Source organism: Melospiza georgiana, chromosome 12 (assembly GCF_028018845.1).
Source record: "Melospiza georgiana isolate bMelGeo1 chromosome 12, bMelGeo1.pri, whole genome shotgun sequence".
NCBI classification, from domain to species: Eukaryota; Metazoa; Chordata; class Aves; order Passeriformes; family Passerellidae; genus Melospiza; species Melospiza georgiana.
Window position 1 is genome coordinate 17763131 of NC_080441.1, and position 25210 is coordinate 17788340.

The 25210-nt window shown below is 56.8% G+C and overlaps 1 protein-coding gene across 3 annotated transcripts; it reads left to right on the forward strand.

Annotated features, from left to right (window-relative positions):
• Positions 1-1499: 1499 nt before the first annotated feature.
• On the forward strand, positions 1500-25210 carry LOC131088347 (actin-binding protein WASF3-like). Of its 3 annotated transcripts, XR_009115093.1 has the most exons (10): positions 1500-1578; positions 13639-13790; positions 16254-16388; positions 16499-16652; positions 16921-17038; positions 17185-17360; positions 17777-18031; positions 19087-19466; positions 20342-20677; positions 20727-25210. XR_009115093.1 is itself a non-coding variant. In XM_058032338.1 (9 exons), the coding sequence occupies exons 2-9, from the start codon at positions 13658-13660 to the stop codon at positions 20497-20499; spliced, it is 1509 nt and encodes a 502-aa protein (XP_057888321.1). In that variant the 5' UTR covers positions 1500-1578; positions 13639-13657; the 3' UTR covers positions 20500-25210. The 3 variants fall into 3 exon arrangements, 2 of the variants coding, with proteins under 2 accessions (XP_057888321.1, XP_057888322.1); XM_058032338.1 differs by having other exon boundaries at positions 20342-25210; XM_058032339.1 differs by having other exon boundaries at positions 17185-17300; positions 20342-25210.

Below are 25210 nucleotides of genomic sequence, written 5' to 3' on the forward strand. Positions count from 1 at the left end.
GTGTTGGGATCGGATGGTCTGTAAGGTCACTTCCAACCCAAACCATTCTGGGATTCCAGGACTCCCAGGCTGGGATTTTGTTGGACCCCCGAGCAGATGAGGCTCCTGCAAATGTTCGCACTCAACATGGTCCAGTGCTGGCACTGGGGCACAGAACCACGGCATGGTTTAGGCTGGAGGGCAGCTTTAAAGGTCTTCTAGTCCAACCCCCTGTCATGGCAGGGACAGCTCACACCATCCCAGGCTGCTCCAAGCCCCAGTGTCCAGCCTGGCCTCGGGCACTGCCAGGGATCCAGGGGCAGCCACAGCTGCTCTGGGCACCCTGTGCCAGGGCCTGCCCACCCTCACTGTAAAAAACTTCCTCATATGTGGTTTAAATTGACCCTCTCCTATTTTAAAACCATCACTTACTGTCCTATAACAACAGGTCCTGCTAAAACTGTCACCATCTTTCTTGGGTCCCTTTAGACACTGAAAGGGACACTTGGGTGTCCCTGGATCCTTCTCTTCTCCAGGTGATCACCCCCAGCTCCCCCAGCCCTCGGGGTGTCTCTGCGACATGACCAAGGAGAGGACCCCAAATCCCCGGGCACAGCAGCTGGTGACAGTGACAAGCTGGGGAGGATGATGCTTTCCTTGTGGCTTCACCAACACCCCAGAGCAGCACCTTGGCCTGGATCTGACCCTTGGGGAGACACCGGGATCCACAGGGCACCGGGGAAGGGTGGAGAAGATGGTGGCAACGCCGCACCTGGAGCAGACGCTGCCCTCACCGCTGCCTCTCACCGGAGCATCGCTCCCCTCCCGGCCAGCGGAAGCGTTTGCAGGGGATGCTCCAGAGCCGCGGCTCACGGCGAGGGCTGGGCAGCCGCGGGGAGTGAGGGGTTTGTGTGAACCCCGAGGCGAGGTTGGAAGGGCGGCTCCGGCGTGGCTTGGGGATGACTCCGGGTTGGGTCGGGGGTGCCGGGTGGGCTCCGGGGTGCCGAGGTGGCTCCGGGGTGGCTCGGGGTGGCCGGGAATGGCCCGGGTTGGCTCAGGGTGCCGGGTGGGCTCGGGGTACCGGGGTGGCTCCGGGGTGCCGGGGATGGCTCGGGGGTATCTCGGGGTGCCGGGATGGCTCGGTGGTGTGCCCGGCTGTCTCGGGGCTGTCTCGGGGTGCCAGGGTGGCTCGGGGGTGCCGGGGTGGCTCGGTCGGTGGTGTGCCCGGCTGTCTCGGGGCTGTCTCGGGGTGCCGGGATGGCTCGGTCGGTGGTGTGCCCGGCTGTCTCGGGGTGCCGGGGTGGCTCGGTCGGTGGTGTGCCCGGCTGTCTCGGGGTGCCGGGGTGGCTCGGTCGGTGGTGTGCCCGGCTGGCTCGGGGCTGTCTCGGGGTGCCGGGCCGGGCAGGGGCGGAGCGGGGCGGGGGCGGGCTCGGGCACATGCGCCGTGCGCGCACTGCGGAGCGGCGCGGGCAGCGCGGGCAGAGCCGGCGGAGCGGGGCGCGGGGCGCGGGCAGCGGCGGCGGCGGCCGCAGCCCCGCACGGCCCCGCACGGCCCCGCACGGCCCCGCCAGACACGGCCCGGCCCCCAGCAGAGCGGAGGTGAGCGCGGGGGCTGCGGGGATGGCGCGGCGCAGGGAGAGCGGGGGGTCCCTGTGCCCGCAGGTGTGAGCGCCAGGAGGGCACATCCCCTCGCGGGGCACGGGGGGCTTTGCGCCCTTTTGATGGGGGTCTCCCGCACCTTTTCATCCTTTTGGGGGGGCGTCGTTGCGCGCAGGGGATCTCCCACCGCTCTGCATCCTGGCGCGGGGGGTGGGTGATGCTCTGCTGCTTTACATCTTTCCGGTGGTGGGGGGGTTCTTGCGGGGGTGGGGTTCTCTATCCCTTTACATCCGTGCGGGGGGATCCTCCACATCCCTTTACATCCTTTCGGGGGGGATCCTCCATCCCTTCACATCCTTTCGGGGGGGATCCTCCATTCCTTCACATCCTTTCGGGGGGGTCCTTCCATCCTTTCACATCCTTGCGGGAGGGTTGGGGCCGCTCTGCATCCCCGATTTGCTGCATCCCCCCCAGCTTTGCATCCGTGCCCGGGGGCGGGGGGCTGTCCTCCATCCCTTCGCATCCTTGCTTTGGGAAGGGGCTGTCCAAGCTGCCTCTCATCCCCGCGTGGGGGTCTCTCCACTTTGCAGCTGTTCATGGCCTGGGGTTGGGATCCTCCACGTTTTCACCTTTGCCTGGAGGGGAGGAGGGGGCTCAGGCGGCTCCGCACGTTCCCATGGCGGGGGGAGGATCCCAGCAGCGCTTGGCACATCGCTCCGCGGGGCTCGGGGCCTCTCTGCACCCTCTCAGGCTGGGGAGGGGGGGTGTGTGCTGTCACTTCGCATCCCTGCATGGAGAGGGAGGGGACCCGGCTGCTCTGCACCTCGCACGGGGGCGGGGTGGGGGCGGGGGGGCTTCACCTGCCATCCTGGGGAGGGAGGATCCTTCATCTTCACATCGCTGTGCGGGATCCGCTGGGCCCACGGCTGCCTGTGCTCCCACCGCCAGCGCAGGGCAGGGCTCATCACCCCCGGCTGGGGAACTGGGGGGCTCCGGGGGGCTCTGCAGGCCGATGTGAGGCTGGGGGTACAGCGGGGACAGCGCTGAGCAGGGCACAACCCGTTGTCATCTGTCATGCATGGCCCACCCTCCATCCCCATCCTGGTGCCCTCCACGGCATTTGGAGCCCCGCTGGGTTCAGAGCCCCCCTGGTGACCCCCCTAGGCCGGGGCACCCCCTGGGCAGAGCTGAGGTGGGCTCAGAGCCCCTCAGAGCTGCTGAGCCTGGGCCTCCACGCTCCGTGATTCAGCTACTTGCAGGCAGCATGGATTTTCTCGCTTCAAACTCGAGTTCTCGCTGCCTCGTGGTGGTGTCAGCGCCATGGATGCATTACCTGCGGCTTGGGATGCTTTTTGAGGGAGCTGCTGGCTGCTCCGTGTGGCCGGACACGCTGCCGGAGGAGGGGAAGGGATGGGAGAGCAGCGCCGGGATGTGCGGGCAGCTCGGGAATGGCAGGATTCATCATTCATCTGCCAAACTTCAGCGTGCCAAGGCACACCCCTCGCGCTGCAGCTCGTTGCCTGGGGTTTAAAGAGATTTCTGGTGTCATTTTCTTTTTAAAAATGGTGTTTTGATGGAATTTGAGTATGTCGGTAGCTGCCAGGGTGACAGGTCGCAGAGCTCGGTGAGGAGGGCAGGGCCACGGCAGCACAGCCTGCTCTGGCAGGCACAGGGTTAATGTGCACCTGCAGCTCATTGCCTGGGTGTTAAAGAGATTGCTGGGGTAATTTTATTTTTTAAAATGGTGTTTTGGTGGTATTTGAGTATGTCAGTAGCTCTCAGGGTGACAGCTCGGTGAGGAGGGCAGGGCCGTGGCAGCATGGGTCCAGCACAGGCTGCTCTGGCAGGCACAGGGTTAATGTGCACCTGCAGCTCATTGCCTGGGTTTTAAAGAGATTGCTGGTGTCATTTTCTTTTAAAAAATGGTGTTTTGGTGGTATTTGAGTGTGTTGGTGGCATCCAGGGTGACAGCTCGGTGAGGAGGGCAGGGCCGTGGCAGCATGGGTCCAGCACAGGCTGCTCTGGCAGGCACAGGGTTAATGTGCACCGGGCTGTGCTGTCGCAAACGCAGAGCAGGAGAAGGGCTCTTACCCAGAGCGCTTCGATGCACTCAGACCCCAAATGTCCGCTCCTCTCCCCGGGAGCCGGAGCCCACGGAGCAAACTGGAGCTGAAGCATATTTTGCTTTGAGCTGTCATCTCCCTTGGCCCAGTTCTGAACCAAAGATGCTCATCCTCCATTTTATGGCGGATGACAAATCAGCCGCCGATGCCAAGATCTTGACAAGTTACGAACAACAGCCCTCGAGCCAGAAGCGTTAAGAAATAAAAAAAGAAAAGCAAGAACGCTTTTCCTTTTTTTTTTTTTTTTCCCTTTTTTTTGCAGAGCTGCTCATCCAAAAAGCCACCCTGTGAGCTGCGCCCCGCGGCATTTCGCACGTCTCTGAGCAGCGAGGCTGCAGCCAGCTCCAGGCTGGCATCTGCCCCCTGTTCCCCACATCCACCCGCAGGTTTGTAGGGCCCAGCCCTGGTGGGGAAGCCCAGATGGGGAGCGGCAGGCAGAGCCCAGGGAGCAGCCTGGGGCTGCCTGGGAGCGCTCTGCTGCAAGGCTGGGGATGCCAGCCCTGCCCGCGGCTGTTCCCAAAGGCAGCAGAGGGTTTGCAGAGAGCGCCTCGCTGCTGGCCGAGGGTTTCCCCGCTTTATCAAAGCTCCCTCTATGCTGCGGAGAAAAAGGCTGGTTTGTTCAGCAGCCTCCTGCCCGCACAGCCCGGCGGCGAGCGAGGGAGATCCTTCTGGTAATGAGCTGGGCACAAAAGGGGGAAAAAAAAGCTGTCATTGAAGATTTTCCTTTGGTGATGGAGTCATTAAAAACAACACATGATTCCTGGGCCAGCAGGGATCTCTTGCAGCCAAAGCAGAGCTGAGGTCGGTGCTGTTCCCACAGCCCGGCCCCTGACGCCTCCTGTGCCCATCAAGGCAGCGCCGCCGCTCCCGGGCATTCCCCTCATGGCACCGGGCATGAGCAGCCAGGGATGATGGAGGAGGGTCCTGCACAGTTTCATCCACAGCTTTCCCCCTCCTTTTCCCCTTCAGCGTTAGGGTATTGGGATGGATGGGGTTTTTTTACATGGACACAGATACTCTGATCTGTATCCACAGCAGAGCCAAGGGTGAATGGGAAGGACCTGGAGAAGTGGCCTCAGCTCCATGAGCAGTGCCAGGGGGCACTGAGGGCTCCCCATTTCTGAGAAATCAAACAACAGAACCCAAACTCCCTGTTAACTGAACCCCAAGGAAAGCTACTGCCTGAAAATCCACTTGCCAGAGATGGGGTTGCTCAGCCTGGAGAAGAGAAGGCTCTGGAGAGATTTCAGAGCCCCTTCCATGAGCTAAAGGGGGCTTTTCAAAAGGAGGGAAAGACTTTTTAGAGAGGGAAATAGTGATAGGTCAGTGGGGAATGGCTTTGAACCAAAAGAGGAGATATTTAGATTAAAAGTTAGGAAGAAATTCTTTGCTGTGAGGGTGCTGAGGCCCTGGCACAGGGTGCCCAGAGCAGCTGTGGCTGCCCCTGGATCCCTGGCAGTGCCCAAGGCCAGGCTGGACATTGGGGCTGGGAGCACCCTGGGACAGTGGAAGGTGTCCCTGCCCATGGCAGGGGGTGGAATGAGATCATCCTAAATGTCCCTTCCAACCCAAACCCTCCTGTGATTCTGTCATTTACAGCATTTGCTCTCACCTACCCTAAACGAAACATCATTTAGCTAAAACCCCTCTGGGAGCCTGTTTGCTTTAAACCAGACTCACAGCAGGACAAGGTTCCTGCACTGACCCTGGGGTAACAGCAGCTGCTTTTATGGCAGCCTCCTGATTTTATAGCCTCCTCCTGAGCAGGGCTGGTGCTGCAGAGCCCTGGGGAGTGCTGGGGCTTAGGGACAGCTCCATCAAGTGCTGCTCCTGGGGCTGAAACATTTTACGGTAGAAGGAGGGGGGAAAATCCCCCAAACCAAACCACCAACGGTGGCATTTACTAATCAAGCTCCCGAGGAATATTTTTAGCTATGATTTAAGGTTGGGTTGCACTTTGCTGTGAAGTGGAGCCTCCCTGGAGCTGCCGTGGCGGAGCTGCACAGGAGGAGCCGGGGGGAGGTGGGGACAGCACTGCCAGGTGGGACAGGGGTGGGACAGGGCTGTGGGACACAGGTCAGGGCTGTGGGACACGGGTCATGGCTCAGCAGTGATGGTGCTGTGCCCCAGGGCAGCCAGACCCAGCTCTCTCCCCCCTTTGGCACCAGGGCCTGGCTCTTCCCCAGCTCCACCCAAATCTGTTCTGGCCAGCAGCAAAAACCCCTCTGTGCCATCCAGGGCTGAGACCTCTCCACTCATTTCACAGCGAGCCCCAGCCCTGGTTTCCAGCCCCCCTGTGCTGATATCCTGGGGATGGGGGACAAAACCTCCATCCCACACCCTGGGGTTTCCAGTCTCCAGGGCATTTTCCCACCTGATGCTTTGCTGACCCTGCAGTGGGGCTGGGATGTTATCCAGATATTTTCCTTCACCTCAGCAGCACCAGCATCTGGCAGCTTAGATCCATCAGGGCAGAAAAGCAGCTCTCATGTTGTAAGAGGGTCCAAAAAAAGGGATTTTGCATCCAGCCATTGCTCCTTACATTCTTTGCAACAGCTTTCCACGTGTTTACCTGTGCCCTCATCCTCTCCCTGTCCCCAAAGCCACTCTGTCCCAGAGTGGGGTTTCTGTGGCCCCAGACCATTTGTAAAGGCTCCTGTGGGATGCAGGGCTCTCAGGGAAGGGGCAGGCAGTGGCATTACTTCCCCATGCCCACCAGCCCCCAGTGCCACCCTGAGGATTTGCTCTCACTGAAGTCCTGCCCTCTGCTTTATTTGGAGCAAGGGGAGCGCTCAGGATCCAGCTGGTTTTAATACATTTAATGAACAGCTCTGGAGCAGTGGTCACCTTCCCAGGGAGCAGTGACATTTGTCATGCTGGTGCTGCTCTCAGGCATTTGGGCTGCCAGCAAATGAAGAAGTGGTGGCAGATGCATTTTGTAAATTAGAGCAGCAAGTCCTTGTGGTGCAGCTCCATTTTGTGGGAGGCAAATCAGCAGATCTGGCCCAGCTCTCGCAGGCAGGCTTTTCCCTGCACCACAAAGAGCCACCTGCACAGCTTTTCCTGGCTGGATTTCTCCTGAGACAACAAAACTGCAGCCCCTGAAGGCTCTGAGAAGCCCTGTAGGTTCTGCTCTCCCCACTGGTAGGACAGCAGGAGTTTGGGGCCACCTGAACCAGAGGCTGTCCCCAGCCATGAGGTGCTGCTGTGGCCTCTCTGCCCTCTGCAGGGTTGTGCTGTTGCTCTCTGAACCATCCCACGCTGGTTTCCAGCACGCTGTGGCAGAGCTCCACAAATCAACACCTCGAGAAGCTGCTGCTTTCACACCTTCCACCTATTTCTGGCTGCTCAGAGGCATCACACACCCCCAGATCCTTCCCAGCCCTCTTCTCTATCAGATCCATCCTGCCAAACTGCACAGGATGAGCTCCTTCAGGCACCTGCAAGCCCCACTGAGTGTCAGCTCGGCCTCTTGTCCTTTCCCTGACTTCACATTCGGGGGTTTTGTTGCTCCTTTCACTATTTCAGGACTGCTTTGTGCCCCCTCATCCCCCCAGCCCTTCCTCACCTTTCCATTCCAAGGGTTCTGCACCAAAACAGGGTCCTGAGCAGCCACCAGGAGCTGTGGCACTTCTTGTTTGTTTAATGTTCACTTCTTTTGTTCAAGGTTAATAGGTTTTCAACTTATCTCCTGGTTTTTTCTCTACTCTGGGTCCTGGCATCCAACCAAGATTTACTGCCTTGCAAAAGTCTCCAGTTCTGGCAGTGCTGCTCCTCAGGGCTCAGAGGGACCCTGGGAAGCCCAAATTGGGAAAGAGCTTTGATTGCAAGGGCTGAGCAAACAGACTGCCCCAAAGCCTGGCCTAGAACTGAGCTCAGGGCAGGGCTGACCCCAGCTCCCAGTCCTGAGGTGTTTGCTTTATCACACACTTACCCACATCCTCCTCAAATCCAAGCCTGGGGTTTTTCCTGGCTGAAGAGGAAGATTTCCCTCATTCCTGCTGCTCCATGCACCCCTGATCCCATCAGGAATATTGGAGCTGGTGATTGCAGCTTGGAATCCTTCCCTGCAGGGCTGCCCACCTCTGCCACGGCTCCTCTCCCACTCCAGGGCTCTCCTGCAGGAAAACAACCCCCAGAACTGTTCCCTGCTCCACCACAGCTCAGAGAAAGAAAATGGGAGCCAGGACACCTCTCCCTTCTCTCTCATGCCACCCCAAGCAGGGCTGCAGGTGCTGGGCACTGACCAAGCCAGAACTCTGCCCCAGGGATTCAGCAGCACCTGAGAGATCTGTGCTCACCAGCCTGGCCCTCCCTGCAGGGCCACCAGAGCACACCTGCTCCTCCAGGCCCCTTTGGGCTGTAAATCACAGCCCAGGGGACAGAGTGGCTCTGGGGACAGGGAGGGCACAGAATGTAAGGGGCAATGGCTGAATGGAAAATCCCTTTTTTTGGACCCTCTTACAAAATGAGAGCTGCTTTTCTGCCCTGATGGATCTAAGCTGCCAGATGCTGGTGCTGCTGAGGTGAGGGATAACATCTGGAAGGAGCCAGCTGCAGGGTCACCCCTGGGCCAGCAGCTGTAAGGCATCCCCAGCCTGGTCTGCAGGGACAGGGGCAGCTTTTATTGCCCAGAACTGCTCTGGCACAGCCCTTATAGCCCAGAGCTGTTCTGGAACAGCCCTTATTGCCCAGAGCTGTTCTGGAACAGCCCTTACTGCTCAGAACTGTTCTGGGACAGCCCTTATAGCCCAGAGCTGTTCTGGAACAGCCCTTACTGCTCAGAACTGTTCTGGCACAGCCCTTATAGCCCAGAGCTGTTCTGGAACAGCCCTTATTGCCCAGAGCTGTTGTGGGACAGCCCTTATTGCCCAGAGCTGTTCTGGGACAGCTTTTATTGCCCAGAGCTGTTCTGGGACAGCCCTTACTGCTCAGAACTGTTCTGGGACAGCCCTTATTGCCCAGAGCTGTTCTAGGACAGCCTTTAGAGCCCATAGCTGTTCTGGGACAGCCCTCACTGCCCAGAGCTGTTACGGGACAGCTTTTATTGCCCAGAGCTGTTCTGGGACAGCCCTTACTGCTCAGAACTGTTCTAGGACAGCCCTTATTGCCCAGAGCTGTTCTGGAACAGCCCTTATAGCCCAGAGCTGTTCTGGGACAGCCCTTACTGCTCAGAACTGTTCTGGGACAGCCCTTATTGCCCAGAGCTGTTCTAGGACAGCCCTTATTGCCCAGAGCTGTTCTGGGACAGCTTTTAGAGCCCAGAGCTGTTCTGGGACAGCCTTTAGAGCCCAGAGCTGCTCTGGGACAGCCCTCACTGCCCAGAGCTGTTCTGGGACAGCCTTTAGAACCCAGAGCTGTTCTGGGACAGCTTTTAGAGCCCAGAGCTGTTCTGGGACAGCCCTCACTGCCCAGAGCTGTTCTGGGACAGCCTTTAGAACCCAGAGCTGTTCTGGGACAGCTTTTAGAGCCCAGAGCTGTTCTGGGACAGCCCTTATAGCCCAGAACTGTTCTGGGACAGCCTTTAGAGCCCAGAGCTGTTCTGGGACAGCTTTTAGAGCCCAGAGCTGTTCTGGGACAGCCCTTATAGCCCAGAGCTGTTCTGGGACAGCTTTTAGAGCCCAGAGCTGTTCTGGGACAGCCCTTATAGCCCAGAGCTGTTCTGGGACAGCTTTTAGAGCCCAGAGCTGTTCTGGGACAGCCCTCACTGCCCAGAGCTGTTCTGGGACAGCCCTTATTGCCCAGAGCTGTTGTGGGACAGCCCTCACTGCCCAGAGCTGTTCTAGGACAGCCCTTATAGCCCAGAGCTGTTCTGGGACAGCCCTTACTGCTCAGAACTGTTCTGGGACAGCCCTTATTGCCCAGAGCTGTTCTAGGACAGCCCTTATTGCCCAGAGCTGTTCTGGGACAGCTTTTAGAGCCCAGAGCTGTTCTGGGACAGCCTTTAGAGCCCAGAGCTGCTCTGGGACAGCCCTCACTGCCCAGAGCTGTTCTGGGACAGCCTTTAGAACCCAGAGCTGTTCTGGGACAGCTTTTAGAGCCCAGAGCTGTTCTGGGACAGCTTTTAGAGCCCAGAGCTGTTCTGGGACAGCCCTTATAGCCCAGAACTGTTCTGGGACAGCCTTTAGAGCCCAGAGCTGTTCTGGGACAGCTTTTAGAGCCCAGAGCTGTTCTGGGACAGCCCTTATAGCCCAGAGCTGTTCTGGGACAGCTTTTAGAGCCCAGAGCTGTTCTGGGACAGCCCTTATAGCCCAGAGCTGTTCTGGGACAGCTTTTAGAGCCCAGAGCTGTTCTGGGACAGCCTTTATTGCCCAGAGCTGTTCTGGGACAGCCCTTATTGCCCAGAGCTGTTCTGACACAGCAGGGGCTGCCCCTCAGTGCTGCCAGCAGCTCTATATTTGGGGTGCTGCTGGCAGTTTGTTCCTTTTGGGGAAATCAGCATCTTAGGGCACAGTGAACAGCTCATTTCTGTCCCATGTCCTCCCCTGCCTGGTCAGCTCAGCTGATTCCCTGCCAAGCTGCACCACTGGGTTTGGGGGGCAGGTGGGGAGCTCTGGGTGTCTCCCCTCACCTGTGCATTTCTCAGCACAAGATTTAGGGCTGATGGCTCTCTCCAGTCACAGGGAACAGCTGAGTGATGGGAGAATCCCCACAGTGTGCCTGAAACCTGAACCAGCTCCTGGCTGGTCCCATTTCTCCTGCCTTCACCCTGCTGAGCTCGTGGCTCCCATTTTCCTCCTCCTGCATCCTGACCCCACTTCCCACCGTGGGCTCCTCCCTTCCTTCCACTCAGGACACAGCAAAATCCCATGGGATTTATCCATGCACATGATCCTGGAGCCTGCACCAGACCATCCCTGCCCTTGGGAGCCTCTTCCTGAAGGTGTGAGGAGAAGATTTTGCCACTCAAAATCACTCTCTTGAAGTCCTGGGAATGACCTGTGATAGCAGGAGGAGCAGGAGCAGGGCAGGGTACAGCTCAGCATCCCCTGCTGAGGCTCTGGCCCCATTCAGTGCTCAGGATTTGTGTGCAGCCTCTGGGTGGGTGAGCAGGATGTGCCACAGAGGACAGAAATGAGCTTGGCCTCTCTGGAATCACGTGCAGCCCATCCCCACCAGAGATCTGGGCTCAGGACAGGCCTAGAGATGATGGGTTTTAGGTGAGCAGTTGGGATTTCAAGGCAGAGCTCAGAGGTTTGGTGCTGTTGGTGCAGCAGGGTGAGAGAACTCTCGTCAGGGGAGGGCTGTGCAAGGGTTCTGAACCCTGTGCTCCATTAATTGGGGGGGTGGGAAAACAGCTCTTCCTGTGATTTGGTCAAAATTTCCTTTACAGGCTCTCCTTGCATAAAAATGTGCCAAACTCCTCCTTGGTTCCTTCTGCTGCAAGCTCTGAGTCTTGTTTGGCCTCTTTGGGGTGAGATTAAAGGGATTTTCCTCCTCCAGGGATGCCCTCCCATGGCACAGCCTCAAATACTTCCATCACACCCCTCACCCACTTTCTGCCTCTCCTCCAATCTGTCCCTGCTGGGAAGTTCCAAACCACAAAATCACAAAATCCCTTTTTTCCCTTCATTCTGCTCCAGGGTCGCCGTGGGGGCTGCGGGCTCAGGTGGCCCCAGTTCCCCCCGGGGATTTGTGCCCTGTGCAGGGACAGAGAGCCCCGGGTGCCAGGGCTGTGTCCAGTGCCCGTGTCGGTGGCTGTGGCCCAGGGGATGCTGAGAATGGCTCTTTGTTCCCTGTCCCTAATTGCAGCTCGTTAAGGGCTCTGCCCTGTGCCCTGCAGTGCTGCAGCCCTGGGACGTGCCAGGGCTCAGCTTTCGGGGGCACACATCAAACCAGCTCGGGGTGAAGCTCTTTGCTCAGCCTGGGGGGCTCGGGGGGCCCAGGAAGGGGAAGGGGTTGTACATCCCTGCAAATGCTGGCCCACAGAACAAACAGCCGGCAGAAATTTGATTTTTGGGAGGTGGGGACATCACCACGGCCATGGGGAGCACTGGAGGGCTCGGGGTTCGCTCTGAGCCCCGGGGGATCCCCCCGGCTCCTTCCCCTGCGCCCCTCAGGACAGGCTGAGGGCTCCTCCATGGGGGGAGCTGGGATTTGCATTTGAAAGCAGCGGAGGAGCTGCTGCCGCTGCTGGGAGCGCTGGCCGGGCGCTGTCAATGGGAAACTGTTCAGTCTGAGCTGCCGGGGCCAAAAAATGTGAACTCTGCACATGGCTGGCTCCGCTCGGGGCAGCGGCGCTGGCTCCGCTCACGGCCACGGCGGGAGCTGCCTCTGCCCGCTGCCAGCATTCTGGGGAACATGGGGCGGGTGGGGATGTGGGACAGGGGGGTTCTGATCGCTGGGAATGCTCTTGGTGCCCTCTGGTCCTCATCAGCACAGCCACCAGCTTGTCTTTGCTTTGGGAGCTGGGCTGAGCCTCGATGCACTCATGGCACCCAAGATCCCCTTGTGTGAACTGGGGGGTGACTGCCTGTCCCTGTCCCAGGGTCCCTGTCCCCATCCCAGGGTCTGTGTCCCCATCCCAATCCCAGGGTCTGTGTCCCTTTCCCAATCCCAGGGTCTGTGTCCCAATCCCAGGGCCTGTGTGCCAGTCCCCACCCCCATGGATAATAAATGCTCCTTTTTTTGCCTCTTTTCCCAGCCTGTTTCCCACCATTCACCCTTTACATCAGCGGGGTACCCTGTCCCCAGCACCCCACAGCCCATGGTGCCCCTCCTTCATCCTTTCCTGCAGCTCCCATGGGTGCCCTCAGTGGGGTGGGTGAGGCCTTTGGTCTCCCTACATCTCCTTAAACCCTGTGGAAAATGAACCATCCCCAGTTTAGGGGGGACAGTGGAGCAGGGGACACCCAGAAACGCTGTGGGGACACCCAAAGATGCTGTGGGGGTGCACACTGGAGCTATGGGGATGCCCAGAAATGCTGTGGGGACACCCAGAAATGCTGTGGGAGTGCACAGGATCCATGGGGACACCCAGGGATGCTGTGGGGCACCCAAATATGCTGTGGGGGTGCACAAGGAGCTATGAGGGCACCTGGAAATGCTGTGGGGTTGTACACAGGAGCTATGGAGACCCCCATAAATGCTGTGGGGACACCCAGAAATGCTGTGGAAGTGCACAAGGAGCTATGGGGACACCTGGAAATGCTGTGGGGACACACAAAGATGCTGTGGGGGTGCACAGAGGAGCTATGGAGACACCCAGGGATGCTGTGGGGCACCCAGATATCTGTGGGGATGCACATAGGAGCTGTGGGGGCACTCAGTGATGCTGTGGGGCCAGGCAGGGAGCTGGGATGAGCTGGCCACAGCAGCTTGTCTCAGTGTAGTGTGAGCACAAATAAAACCCTGGAGAGGCTGCAGTGAGCTGGAAATAATGGCATTACAAGCGCTGCCTGGCTTCTCTTTGGGCTGTGTGAGGCTGCTCGGGGCCAGCTGAAGGGCTCAGCACAGGGGCTTGAGCAGCTCTGGGAGGTGACAGGGAGAGGACACGGTGGCACAAAGGTAAGGACAAAGTCCTCACCTCCATGCTGGCACCTGTGTGCTCACAGTGTGCATTAGCCCTGCTTGGGAAAGTCCTGCTGGGCCTGCCTGTCCCAGCGTGGGCAGGAGGAACCTCCTGGATCAGCAGTGTGGGGGAACAGCCAAATGATAAAAACTGTGTATTTTGATTTTGATTTTGATTCTTGATTTTAATCCAAGTGATTAATCAGAAAAGACCTTCAATTTGTCCAGTCTCAGGGTTTCTAATTAAAACAAGGGGATTTTCTTTCAGTTTCACCTGTGAGTTATTTGAAAAATGCCTGAAAATCGATGGGTCGGATTCTGCAACAGAGCTGTGTAAAAAATTCAAAACACACAAAGCTTTGTTCAAGCTCATCTGTGGTGTTCCCTCTGCTCCCCCCTCTGTCCCTCCCTTCCCCTGCTGTCCCAGGAGAGGCTGAGGGCTCGCCATGCCGCTGGTGAAGAGGAACATCGAGCCCCGGCACCTGTGCCGGGGGGCCCTGCCCGACGGCGTGACCAGCGAGCTGGAGTGTGTCACCAACAGCACCCTGGCTGCCATCATCAAACAGCTGGGCAGCCTCAGTAAGTCACACACAGCCACCTGGGGAGGGGGGCACCGGGGTGGGACAGCGGTGGCACTGAGGTGGCACTGGGATGGCACCGGGGTGGCAATGGGATAGCACTGGGATAGCACTGGGATGGGACAGGGATGAGAATGGGATGGCATTGGGATAACACTGGGATAGACTGGGGTGTCACTGGGATGGGAATGGGGTGGCACTGGGTGGCACTGGGATGGCACCAGGATGGCACCGGGATGGCAATGGGATGGCACCAGGATGGCACAGGGATGGCACTGGGATGGCACTGGGATAGCACTGCAATGGGACAGGGATGGGACTGGAATGGCACTGGATGCCAATAGGATGCCAATGGGATTGCACTGGATGGCACCGGGATAATGCTGGGATAGCACTGGGATGGCACTGGGATGGCACTGGGATGGCACTGGGATAGCAATGGGATGGCACTGGGATAGCACTGGGATAGCACTGGGATGGCACAGGGATGGCACTGGGATAGCAATGGGATGGCACTGGGATAGCAATGGGATGGCACTGGGATGGCACAGGGATGGCACTGGAATGGCACTGGGATAGCAATGGGATGGCACTGGAATAGCACTGGGATGGCACTGGGATGGCACTGGAATGGCACTGGGATAGCACTGGAATGGCACTGGGATAACACTGAAATGGCACAGGGATGGCACTGGGATGGCACTGGGATGCCACAGTCGCTCCCACCAGTTCCAAACACAGAGAAACAAGGGTTGTGTGAGAGCCGTGTGGGCTACAGCCACTCCTAACTCAGTGGGAATTATCCAGCTTGTTGGAAATAGGAAGATGCTCCTACTTTTTAATTTTTTATTTTTTATTTATTTTATATATTTATTAATATAATTTTATAGAATTAATTATTTATAGGATAAATAATTATTGCTAATATTAATTATTTTAAAATTATTTTATATTATTAAATATTTATTATATTTTATATATTTTATATATAGGTTTGTTTTTGTTTATTATTATTATATATATATACATATATAAAATAATAATATTATATATAATTTATAAGTATTTAAAAGTTTGTTTTTTTGGTTGGGGTTTTTTTTTGTTTGTTTGTTTGTTTGTTTTTTGGGTTTTTTGGCCAAGCTTGAAATGGGGACTTGGTGCCATTTTGAGACCCATTTTCCTCCCCCAGCTGTGCAGTGGGGGATGGAAAGCCTTCAGGAGCCCCTTGCTTCTCCACTTGGCCAGAAATAGGAAGGCCAGGTGAAGATTTACAATACCCCAAGCTATTCTTTTTAAAGTTGGAGCTTTTTGAAGAAGAGAGTCTCTATCACAGGTCTAAACCCTCAGCTGTCTCCTGCCCTGGGACTGATCTCAGCAGGAAAAGGGCACATGAGAGCACTGCTCACACCAGGGTGAAGCTTTAACAGGGGCAACCTATTTCATGCTGAATATCCACTTAAAATAGAGAGAGAAGCTATTCAGGGGCCCCCCTCTTTCACACACCTCCAGAAGCAGATTCTGCTCTAAAATACTCCCAGAAAAATAACCCCAGGGAGCTGCTGGGAGTGCAGTGGCTCACACGAGCAGCACCCATGGCTGCTCAGGCTTCCAGTCCAGGGAAAAAGGGAATCAAACATGACCAAGCTGGGGAGTGCTCTGAGGAGCTTCTGAAAGTACCCTGATCTAGGGAACTGTCTGAGAGCTGGGATTGGAGGAAACCCTGAGGATCTGTGGGATGGGATGGGATGGGATGGGATGGGATGGGATGGGATGGGATGGGATGGGATGGGATGGGATGGGATGGGATGGGATGGGATGGGATGGGATGGGATGGGATGGGATGGGATGGGGTGGGATGGGATGGGATGGGATGGGATGGGATGGGATGGGATGGGATGGGATGGGATGGGATGGGATGGGATGGGATGGGATGGGATGGGATGGGATGGGTGCTGTAGCCTACAGGTATCAGCAATGCTCTGCCAGACATTTCACTCCAGCTCCATGATAGGAATAACCCTAATAAAAAGCTAAATAACCCTAAATAAATAAGCTGCACTGAGAGATGCAGGAAAAGAACTGATAAAGTGAAAGAAATTGCAGATCCTCCCTGCTGTGACACTGTCCCCACTGCCCTGCTCTTGGCTTTCTACCTGGGATGAATTTCCCCAGGTTGTGTTGTGGGATTTTTGTTCTTGTTTTGCTTGATCTGTCCTGATGGATCCAAGGGCTCTCTGGGGCACTGTGAATGTTCTGTGCCCCGGTGGGTGCTGCTCTCTCTGGAAAGGGGTGATCATTTGGGCTCCCCTGCCTTCTTGCAGCACTTTGGGAGAGGCTGAGGCTCAGCTCCCAGAGATCCAGGCTGGGCAGAGCACCCATGGAGCCAGGGGGGAGGTGGGAGCTCCAGGGGATGGGCTGAGCTGGGCGAGCCACCAGTGGTGACAGGCGCATTGTCCCCTGCCAGGCAGGCACGCAGAGGACATCTTTGGAGAGCTGTTCAATGAAGCCAACAGCTTCTACATGAGGATGAACTCACTGCAGGAGAGGGTGGACCTGCTGGTCATCAAGGTGACGCAGCTGGACTCCACCGTGGAGGAAGGTGAGGGGCTGGGGCTGGTTTGGGGTGATGTCCAGACGCGCTCTCGGGACCAGAGCCCCACTATGGCTGAGGCCACCCCTGCATCCCTTGTCCTTCCTGTGCCCCCCCAGTTTCGCTGCAGGACATCAACATGAGGAAAGCCTTCAAGAGCTCCACGGTGCAGAACCAGCAGGTGGTGTCCCGCAACTCCATCCCCAACCCGGTGATGGAGATGTACCAGCGCTGCGACAAACCCCCGCCTCTCAACATCCTCACACCCTACAGGTACAGGGCACAGCCCTCCCTGGGGCTCCAAGGGGGTCCTTCACATGAGAAGGGTCAAGTGTGCCCCCATTTGTGTGCTGTGCTGCCCCCTCATTGTGTGGGATGCTTGGGATGTGTGTCCATGGCCTGCAGGTGGTGGCTGCTGTGTTGGATGTGTCTGTGGTGGAGCAGAAGCTCATGGTTATGGTCATCCCAAAGCCCTTGGGATGGGGAACAGGGGGTCTTCTCCTGTGGCTGGTAACCCTCCCTCTGCCCTTTGAACCTCCAGGGATGACAAGAAGGATGGCCTCAAATTCTACACCGACCCCTCCTACTTCTTCAACTTATGGAAGGAGAAGATGCTGCAGGCAACAGAGGACAAGAGGAAGGAGAAGCGCAGGCAGAAGGTGGGTGGGGGCAGCAGGGGGACAAGGGGGCAGGAGCTGGGGGTGCTCAGGACCCGGGGACAGCCACTCCTGGTGCATCCTTCATCAGAAGGATGGGTGCATCTGGGCCAGGCTGGAGGTGGAGCCGTGGCTTTGTGTCCCCCCAGGAGCAGCGGCTGGTGGAGGACTCCACCCGGGAGGTGAAGAAAGTGAGGAAAGCCCGCAACCGGCGCCTGGAGTGGAACATGATGGCGTATGATAAAGAGTTCCGGCCGGATAACAGGTTCTCACCATCCCCCTATCACATGGCATCATCGGAAGGATCACTGTCCCCAGATAATAGGCAGGTTCTACCTCCTACACCTTCAGCTCACGGCTCTCCTTTGCTTTGCTCTTCCTCTCCGTCGTTGTGCGGGATGTGGTGCCCACAGCAGGGTTGGGGTGCTCAGCTGTTAGCCTGTGGATAGCTAGATAGCCTGTGGTAGCTTCATGGATAGCTGGTGTCCCCAGGGTGTCATCCTGGAGCTCAGGAGGAGCCTTGGCACTGGGATAAAACCGGAGCACTTTCTGTTTCGCAGCTAAGGAAAGAGAGTGGTTCAGCTCTGTTGTGTCCTCCTCCCCTGTGCTCTCACTCTGCTGTCTGGTACATCGATATTTTCATGGCCTGTTCTTGTTTCGTTGTCTGAACCCCAAACAACTCCCAAACCCACCCCCTGAGCCCCCTCAGGAGTACAACAGCCGCCTTCTCCCGTGCTGCAGGTCCTACGCGTCGGACGCTGCCGACCACTCGTACCCGGCCAGCCCCAACCACCCAGCCCAGCTGCTGGCCCCCGCTGCCCACCTGGCCCCGGCGGAGCACAAGGAGGGGCTGGCGGCCCCCACGCCCCCCGAGCACGGGTTCAGGCCCGCGGGCAGCCGGCAGAACAGCCTGACCCGCCTGCAGCAGCCCCACGCGCCGCCGCCCCCCGAGGCCGTGCTCAACGGGCCCAGAGCCCACCTAGTCAAGGATTACGGGTAAAGCTACAGCCTGCTGGCTAATGGAGGGGTGTGCAAGGGAAGGGGGGCTTGGTGGGGGTCTGGCCTCCCATTTCTGGGCTGATGGAGCAGGAGAGATCTGCCGCAGAGCTTTCATGGTCCAAAACTGCTGGTGAGAGGCCAAATCAGTCAGGAGTGCTTTTGGGGTAATGTCATTCCAGATAATGGGGCAGGGTGGATGGAGGGTTTTCCCCTGGGGTGTTGCCTGCTTTCCACCACTGCATTTGCCATAGCCTATCCCACCAGCAGAGCTCCACCACCCTTCTGACTCTGGGACAGAGCTTTCATTGGGGTTTGGAGCAAACCAAGCCAGAGTGGAGCCAGCTGGGTGCGGGGATGGGTGATGGTAAATCCTTCAGCAGTGCTCTGGCAGCCAGGAGAGCCAGGTGTGCCCTACAGGGCATCAGGCCCAGCATCACCAGCCAGGCAAGGCAGGAGATTGTCCTGCTCTGATCTGTACTGGGGCAGCCTCACCTTGAATACTGGGGTTTTGGACACCATAATATAAAAAAGACACGGAGATATTAGAGAGTGTTCAAAGGAGGCCATGAAGATGGCAAAGATGACACCATAATATAAAAAAGACACTGAGATATTAGAGAGTGTTCAGATGAGGCCATGAAGGGCTTTGAGGAGAAGCTGTGTGAGGAGTGGTTAAAGGCATTTAGAGTGTTCAGCTGGAGGAGACTGAGGGGAGACATTATTGCAGTGCACAAATTCCTGAGGGGAAGCGGAGGGGCAGATGCTGATCTCTTGTTTGTGGTGACCAGTGACAGGACCTGAGGCAATGGCCTGAAGCTGTGTCAGACAAGGTTTAGTTTGGTTATAAAGAAAAGATTCTTCCCTCAGAGGGCCGTGGGGCACTGAGCTGACTCCCAGGGGATGGTGCCAGCACCAAACCTGGGACTCCAGGAGCCTTTGGACGGAGCTCCCGGGGATGCCCAGGGTGGGGCTGTTTGGGATGTTCAGGAGTTGGGCTGGATGATCCCTTTGCTCTGTGATTCCCGTGGCTCTGACGCTGTGCCTTGTTGCAGGCCGCAGCCGGTGCCCATGGCCGAGTACTTCGTGCCGCCGGCCCCACCGCCGCCGCCGCCCGTCATCCCATCGGCCCAGACCGCCTTCGACAGCCCCATCTCGGCTCCCCCCGCGCTGGGCCCCGGCTCGGCCGCAGCCCCCAACTACGCCCCATCGCCGCCCCCCGCGCCCCCCGGGCCCTACTCGGCCTCCCCGCCTCAGAGCGGGCCCATGGCCCCCCCGGTGGCGCCGCCGCCGCCGCCGCCCGGGCCCCCGGCCGTGTCCGCCTCGCCCGCGCACTCCGCATCGCCGCCGGCCCCCGCCGAGCCCCGCAAGCCGCAGGTGCCGCTGATGCCCATGAGCGACGCCCGGAGCGACCTGCTGGCTGCCATCCGCAGGGGTGAGTGTGGGACACCGCCCTGGCCGGGACACGGGGCTGGGTGACACAGCTGGGGGGTACTGGTGGCACCGGGGGCAAGAGGAGCTCTTGGTGGGCAGGTGATGGGTGAGGATGGTGGGACCTCGCCAGGGGAATAAAGGCAGTGTATCTCCATGGCTGGAGGGGGAATGAAGCCCCACAGATTGCTGGCAGCTCCCAGGCATGGAGCTGCCTTTGTTCCCCCGGCAAAGTCCCACCATCCTCACCCATTCCCCTTCATTTGGACACCCTGGCTTCCTTTGGACACCCTGGCTTCCTCAGGCTGTAGTGGATGGTGTGCTCCAAGGTCTCTCGCATTTCCCTTTGCTGCAAATCTTCGGGTCAAATGGTAAATTTATCCTTTCAGAAGGTTCAATATCTTCAGGCTGAGTGGAAGCAGAGGAGGAGCTTTATTCTATGATACAGCTTAGTATCATAGAATAATCAGTAATCATAGATATTCATAAAATTCTAGCATGGTTTGGGTTGGAAAGGACCTTAAAGCTCATCCCATTCAACCACTTGCCATGGGCAGGGACACCTCCCATTGTCCCAGGCTGCTCCAAACCCCAATGTTCAGCCTGGCCTTGGGCATTTCAGAGATCCAAAGCGGCCACAGCTGCTCTGGCAAGCTGTGCCAGGGCCTGCCCACCTTCACAGGGAAGAATTTCTTCCTGACATCCAGTCTGGGCCTACTCTTCCAGTTTACAACCATTCCCTCTTGTCCTACCCATCCTATCCTGTCCTCCCAAATAACTTTATAACCACCGCTCTTATCTCAGCCAACACTTTAAAACTGGTGGGGATGCTGCACACTGGGTGCACTCCCCCCTGAAGTCTTCCCCCTTTTCCTGTAGGAATCCAACTCCGGAAGGTGCAGGAGCAGTGGGAACAAGAGGCCAAGAAAGAGCCCGTGGGCAATGACGTGGCCACCATCCTGTCGCGCCGCATCGCCGTGGAGTACAGCGAGTCCGACGACGACTCGGAGCTGGACGAGAACGAGTGGTCGGACTGAGGGCCCCGGCTGGGCGGGCTCGGGCTCCTGCTCCCCTCCAGGTGTGTATGGGCACCTTCCCCAGGGGGCTCCTGCTCCCCTCCAGGTGTGTATGGGCACCTTCCCCAGGGGGCTCGGCTCCTGCTCCCCTCCAGGTGTGTATGGGCACCTTCCCCAGGGGGCTCCTGCTCCCCTCCAGGTGTGTATGGGCACCTTCCCCAGGGGGCTCGGCTCCTGCTCCCCTCCAGGTGTGTATGGGCACCTTCCCCAGGGGGCTCCTGCTCCCCTCCAGGTGTGTATGGGCACCTTCCCCAGCGTCGCTGCCCCGGTCAGGAGCTTTGCTTTTACACTATGTCCAAAACCCTTCGGGCAGCAGCAGCAGCACTGGTAGGATACACCTTGGAGGCAGTGAGAGCAGAAATTAGCAGCACCTTCACAGTTAATGACTTCCAAAATTCTCTGAAGGCAGGTTAATAGATTTACACCTGGAGCAAGAGCAGAGACTGGCCCTGGGTGTGCTGTGTGAGAGGAGGGAGCCCCAGAGGCAGCAGTGCTTTTCCAGCTAAACGTTAATTGTGATAACGAGAAGCTCCTGGAGAAGAAGCCTTGTTTGCACAGCTGGTGCCACCACGGGAGCTCAGGGGTGGCAGTGTGGGTTTGGGGACACTGCTGCTGGTGGTTTTGGGGTCAGGCAGCTCCAAAGGCTGGGTGTGGGCAGGAGCCTCCTTCCCTACAGAGCAATGCACCACATTTAGTAGCAGTTACACCCTTGTGTTGTTGCTCCCTGGAAAATCATGGAATGCTTTGGGTTGGAAGGCACCTTTAGAGCCCATCTAGTCCAACCAGAACTGGGACACCCTCCACCAGACCAGCTTGCATGAGCAGCCCAAGGTGTTGGTGACCTCAGCCTGTATCCACCCTCAGAGCTGGTTTTCTAGGAGCAAAGGGAGAAGGCAAGGCTGGAGTGGCTGGCAGGGAGATCCAGCCTTGTCTGGGCCTGTCCTGCCTCTCCAGCAAAGGAGCAGAGCTGTCCAGGGAGCTCCCCCAAGCCCAGCTCTCCTTGGCCTTAGCATGGCACCATTTCAGTGTGATTTGGGAAAAAGTGAATCAGACAATCTGCTGCTTTCAGGTAAACTCTCAACTTGCACTTTGCAGCCCCACAAATTGTGCCTGTACAATTGGGATCAGCTCAGAGCCAGGCACTGATTCCCCCTGCCTGATCCTGCTCCTTCCCCTGTCCCAAGTTTGGACACTGATGGAGGAGCTGGGTGACCAGCCCCTGTTTCAGCACTGAAAACACCTGTTTCAGCACTGAAAATACCTGTTTTCCTATCAAAACAGAGCCTGATCCATAGAAGACTTTTCACAGAGCTACAAAGAGAGGAGGAGGCACAGAGGAAGGCAGAGCAAAGGGGTGGGAAATACTGGAAATATCCCAGGCAGGTGTGAAAACCTGCAGAGAGCTGGGAGAGGTTCCCCACCTGTGGAAAACAGGCCAGCACCAGCTGTGGATTGGCCACTATGGTGTCCCCAGACCCTCTCTTGTGTTCAGCTCTACCACAAGTCCCTGAACAGGGAAAGCTGAGCTCTGTGCCCAGTTCCTGCCTCTCCCAGCAGCCCTGCAGGTGATGGCTGCTTCAGCAGGATTTTGGCTATGTAGAAGCAGCCAGACCTGCAGAAGAGATGGGAGGATATGGCTGAGATCCAAATGCTGATGGCTAAATTCACAAAATCCTAGAGTGATTTGGAATAAAAGGGACCTTAAAGACATCTCATTCCAGCCTCCTGCCAAGGGCACCTTCCACTAGAGCAGGTTGCTGATATCCTGGGAAGTGCTGGTGTTGAGCAAGGTCCCAAACATCTGCTCATTTGCCCCCAGTGCAAACCCCTCATGGCCAGGTGTGGTGAAATGCCACCAGGAGCTTTCCCTTCTCTTGTCCCTTGGATGTGACACCTTCCACACCTCCACACCCAGGCTGGGAGCTGCTGAGTGGGCTTGAGCAGGGCTGCAGAAGGGATTTGGGATGTGGGAGAGGGCAAGGCAAGAAGCAGCAGGACACAGGGAATAACTCATCTGCAGAACCCAAGGAGCAGGAGTGACCAGAGGGCCAGGGAGACACCTTGCCCCACAGGTGGCCAGGAAATTCCTGGTGCACACTGAGAGCTCTTGGTTCTGGTGTTGACCCTCTGAGATGCAGGGAAATGGCTGCAGGAGGTTTTTACAGAGCCCCTGCAACGCCCAGGAGCTGCTTTCCTTGGGAAGGCAGCTGGGCTTTGGCTGGAGCAGGTTTGAAGGAGGCAGTGTAAAAATTCAGGAGTGCAAAAATTCAGGGCAACATTTAAGGTGGAGTTTCTGGTGGAGCATTATTAACATAGATACAATCACAAAACAGTGTGTAAGCAAAGAGAAATTTGGTTTATTTGGGCAATTTAGGAAGAGTAATAACCCTTTGTGTGAGAGAGAAAACAGCAGGGGCTGGTGGAGCTGCTCTTGTGTGTTCCAGAGGTGGAGGGGCTGCAGAGCCACTGTGGGGACCCAGCAGAGCTGAAGAGCCCCCCTGGGCCTGGGAGGGGGCTCAGGGACACAGGGGACTCACCCTGGGCTCTGTGGCTGTCCCAGACTGCAAAGCTGAGCCAGTCCTGCTCTGTGGTATTTTCAGGGTCTCCAGGACGAAGGAGGAATTGAGAATTTGACTCTATGTTCTTACAAGGCTAATTTATTATTTTATGTACTTATATTACATGAAAGAATGCTATACTAAAACTATAGTAAAGAATAGAGAAAGGACACAGACAGAAGGTTTAACAAGATACTGCTGAAAAACTCTGTGACTTCTTCCAGAGTCCCAACACAGCTGGACAGTGATTGGTCATGAAGTAAAAACCATTCACCTGTTGGATAAACAATCTCCAAGGCAGCAAAACACAGGAGAAGCAATCAGATAATTATTGTTTTCATTCTTCTCTGAGGCTTCTCAGCTTCCCAGGAGAGAAACCCTGGTGAAGGGATTTTTCAGAAAATGTGACAGTGGCACTGGTGAGAGCTGGAGAGCAGCCCAGGGCCCCTGAGAGATCCAGTCCCTCCTTTCCCTGCCCCAGCTGCTCTGTGTGTGTCACATGGGGCTGTGGCAATTGGGGCAGGACCCTGTGGGTGTGTGGCACTCAGGGCTGTCCCATGGCCCTGTCACCCTCTGCTGGGGCTGGACTGGTGCTGTGGCTTGGCAAAGGGCTTGACAATCACAGGAAGGTTGGGAGGGACCCTAAAGGGCATTTTTAGGTCACTCAGGCCACAGCTGCAGAGCAGATGCACAGCTGGCAGCCCCAGGGGGGGCAGGAAAGGCTCAGCCCCATTCCCTCACATCTTTATGTTCTTACACCACGTCCCCACTGGTATAAATCACCCATCCCAGCAGCCCCAGGGGGGCAGGAAAAGCTCAGCCCCATTCCCTCACATCTTTATGTTCTTACACCACATCCCCACTGGTGTAAAACATCCATCCCAGCAGGCCCAGCCCATCCTGCTCTGCTGCAGGAAATGCCCTGAGAGCACAAACCCAGCTCATATTCTCAGCTCCATGGCCTCCCAGCTGCTTGGGAACATCCCCACCCTCCTCTCCAGGGAGCAGAACTGCCATGGACACCCTCCAGCTGTCCTGGTAGCAGGGGTGGGGTCCCCCATCCTCACCCCAGAGAGGGGGAGCTGGTGGAGAAGTGACCTCAGGGGGGTTTGGACACCCATTCCTGGCCTGGCCATGGCTCACCCAGCTCTTCCCAACCCTCCCAGCAGCACCAGGGATCATCAGCTGGGAAAGGACCTCCAGGCTGGAGCATGAATGCCACAGCCCCATGAGCCAGCCCATCCCCAGGGGGACTCAGCTCCACCACCTTCATTTGGGGCAGAATCACCTGCTTTTTGCTCAGGTGACCTCTGCAGCCCAACAGAAGTGACACCAATTGCTTGGCTGCTCTGGGCTGTGCTGCTGGGACTGTGCCATGCTAATTAACACTGTCTGTCTGTCCCACATGCTGCACACTCAGTGGTTTGTACATATGTGCCTATTTCTGTGCCCGCTCCCCAAAGTAGGCCATGCTGAGTTACACAACCTGAAATGCTCAAATCCTCATGTGGGCTGATATAAAAGTGAATATTTAAGTATTTTATCTAGCTTGGCAGACATTAAAAAATACAATCCAGGTCACAGATGATTGAATTTCTCCTGTCTCAAGAGTGCCAGAATTGGGCTGAGGAGGTTCTCCTGTACATTAAGGTATCGTGTTCCCTGCTGAAATATAGCAGTGGCATTTCATTGCCAAAGGAGAATCACAGAGTGCCAAACATTTAATGAGCCCAACTGATCTCCTGAGAGCTCCTCTTTCCATTTTATCTGCTTCCCCCTACTTGCCAATTTATGGGCATAGATTAAAAATAATAAATATGGCTGTCAACGGCAGGAGGAAATGAAATAAAATAAAATAAATAAAATAATAAATATGGCTGTCAACAGCAGGGGGAAATATCCTGTGTCCATACAAACGGGCTGGGCTGGAGTCAGTGGAACAGTTAATGAGTAAATTTGGGTTCTGCTTGGAGATGTCAATGGGAGCTGTCATCCTTGAGGTCCATCAGGAGCCTCTTGGACATCCCAGGTGCATCTGGAAAGGGACTTTACAGGGAGCACTGTGCCTGTGGTACAGCTGTGAAGCTACAGCAGGAGTGAAGGCTGGTTCTGCT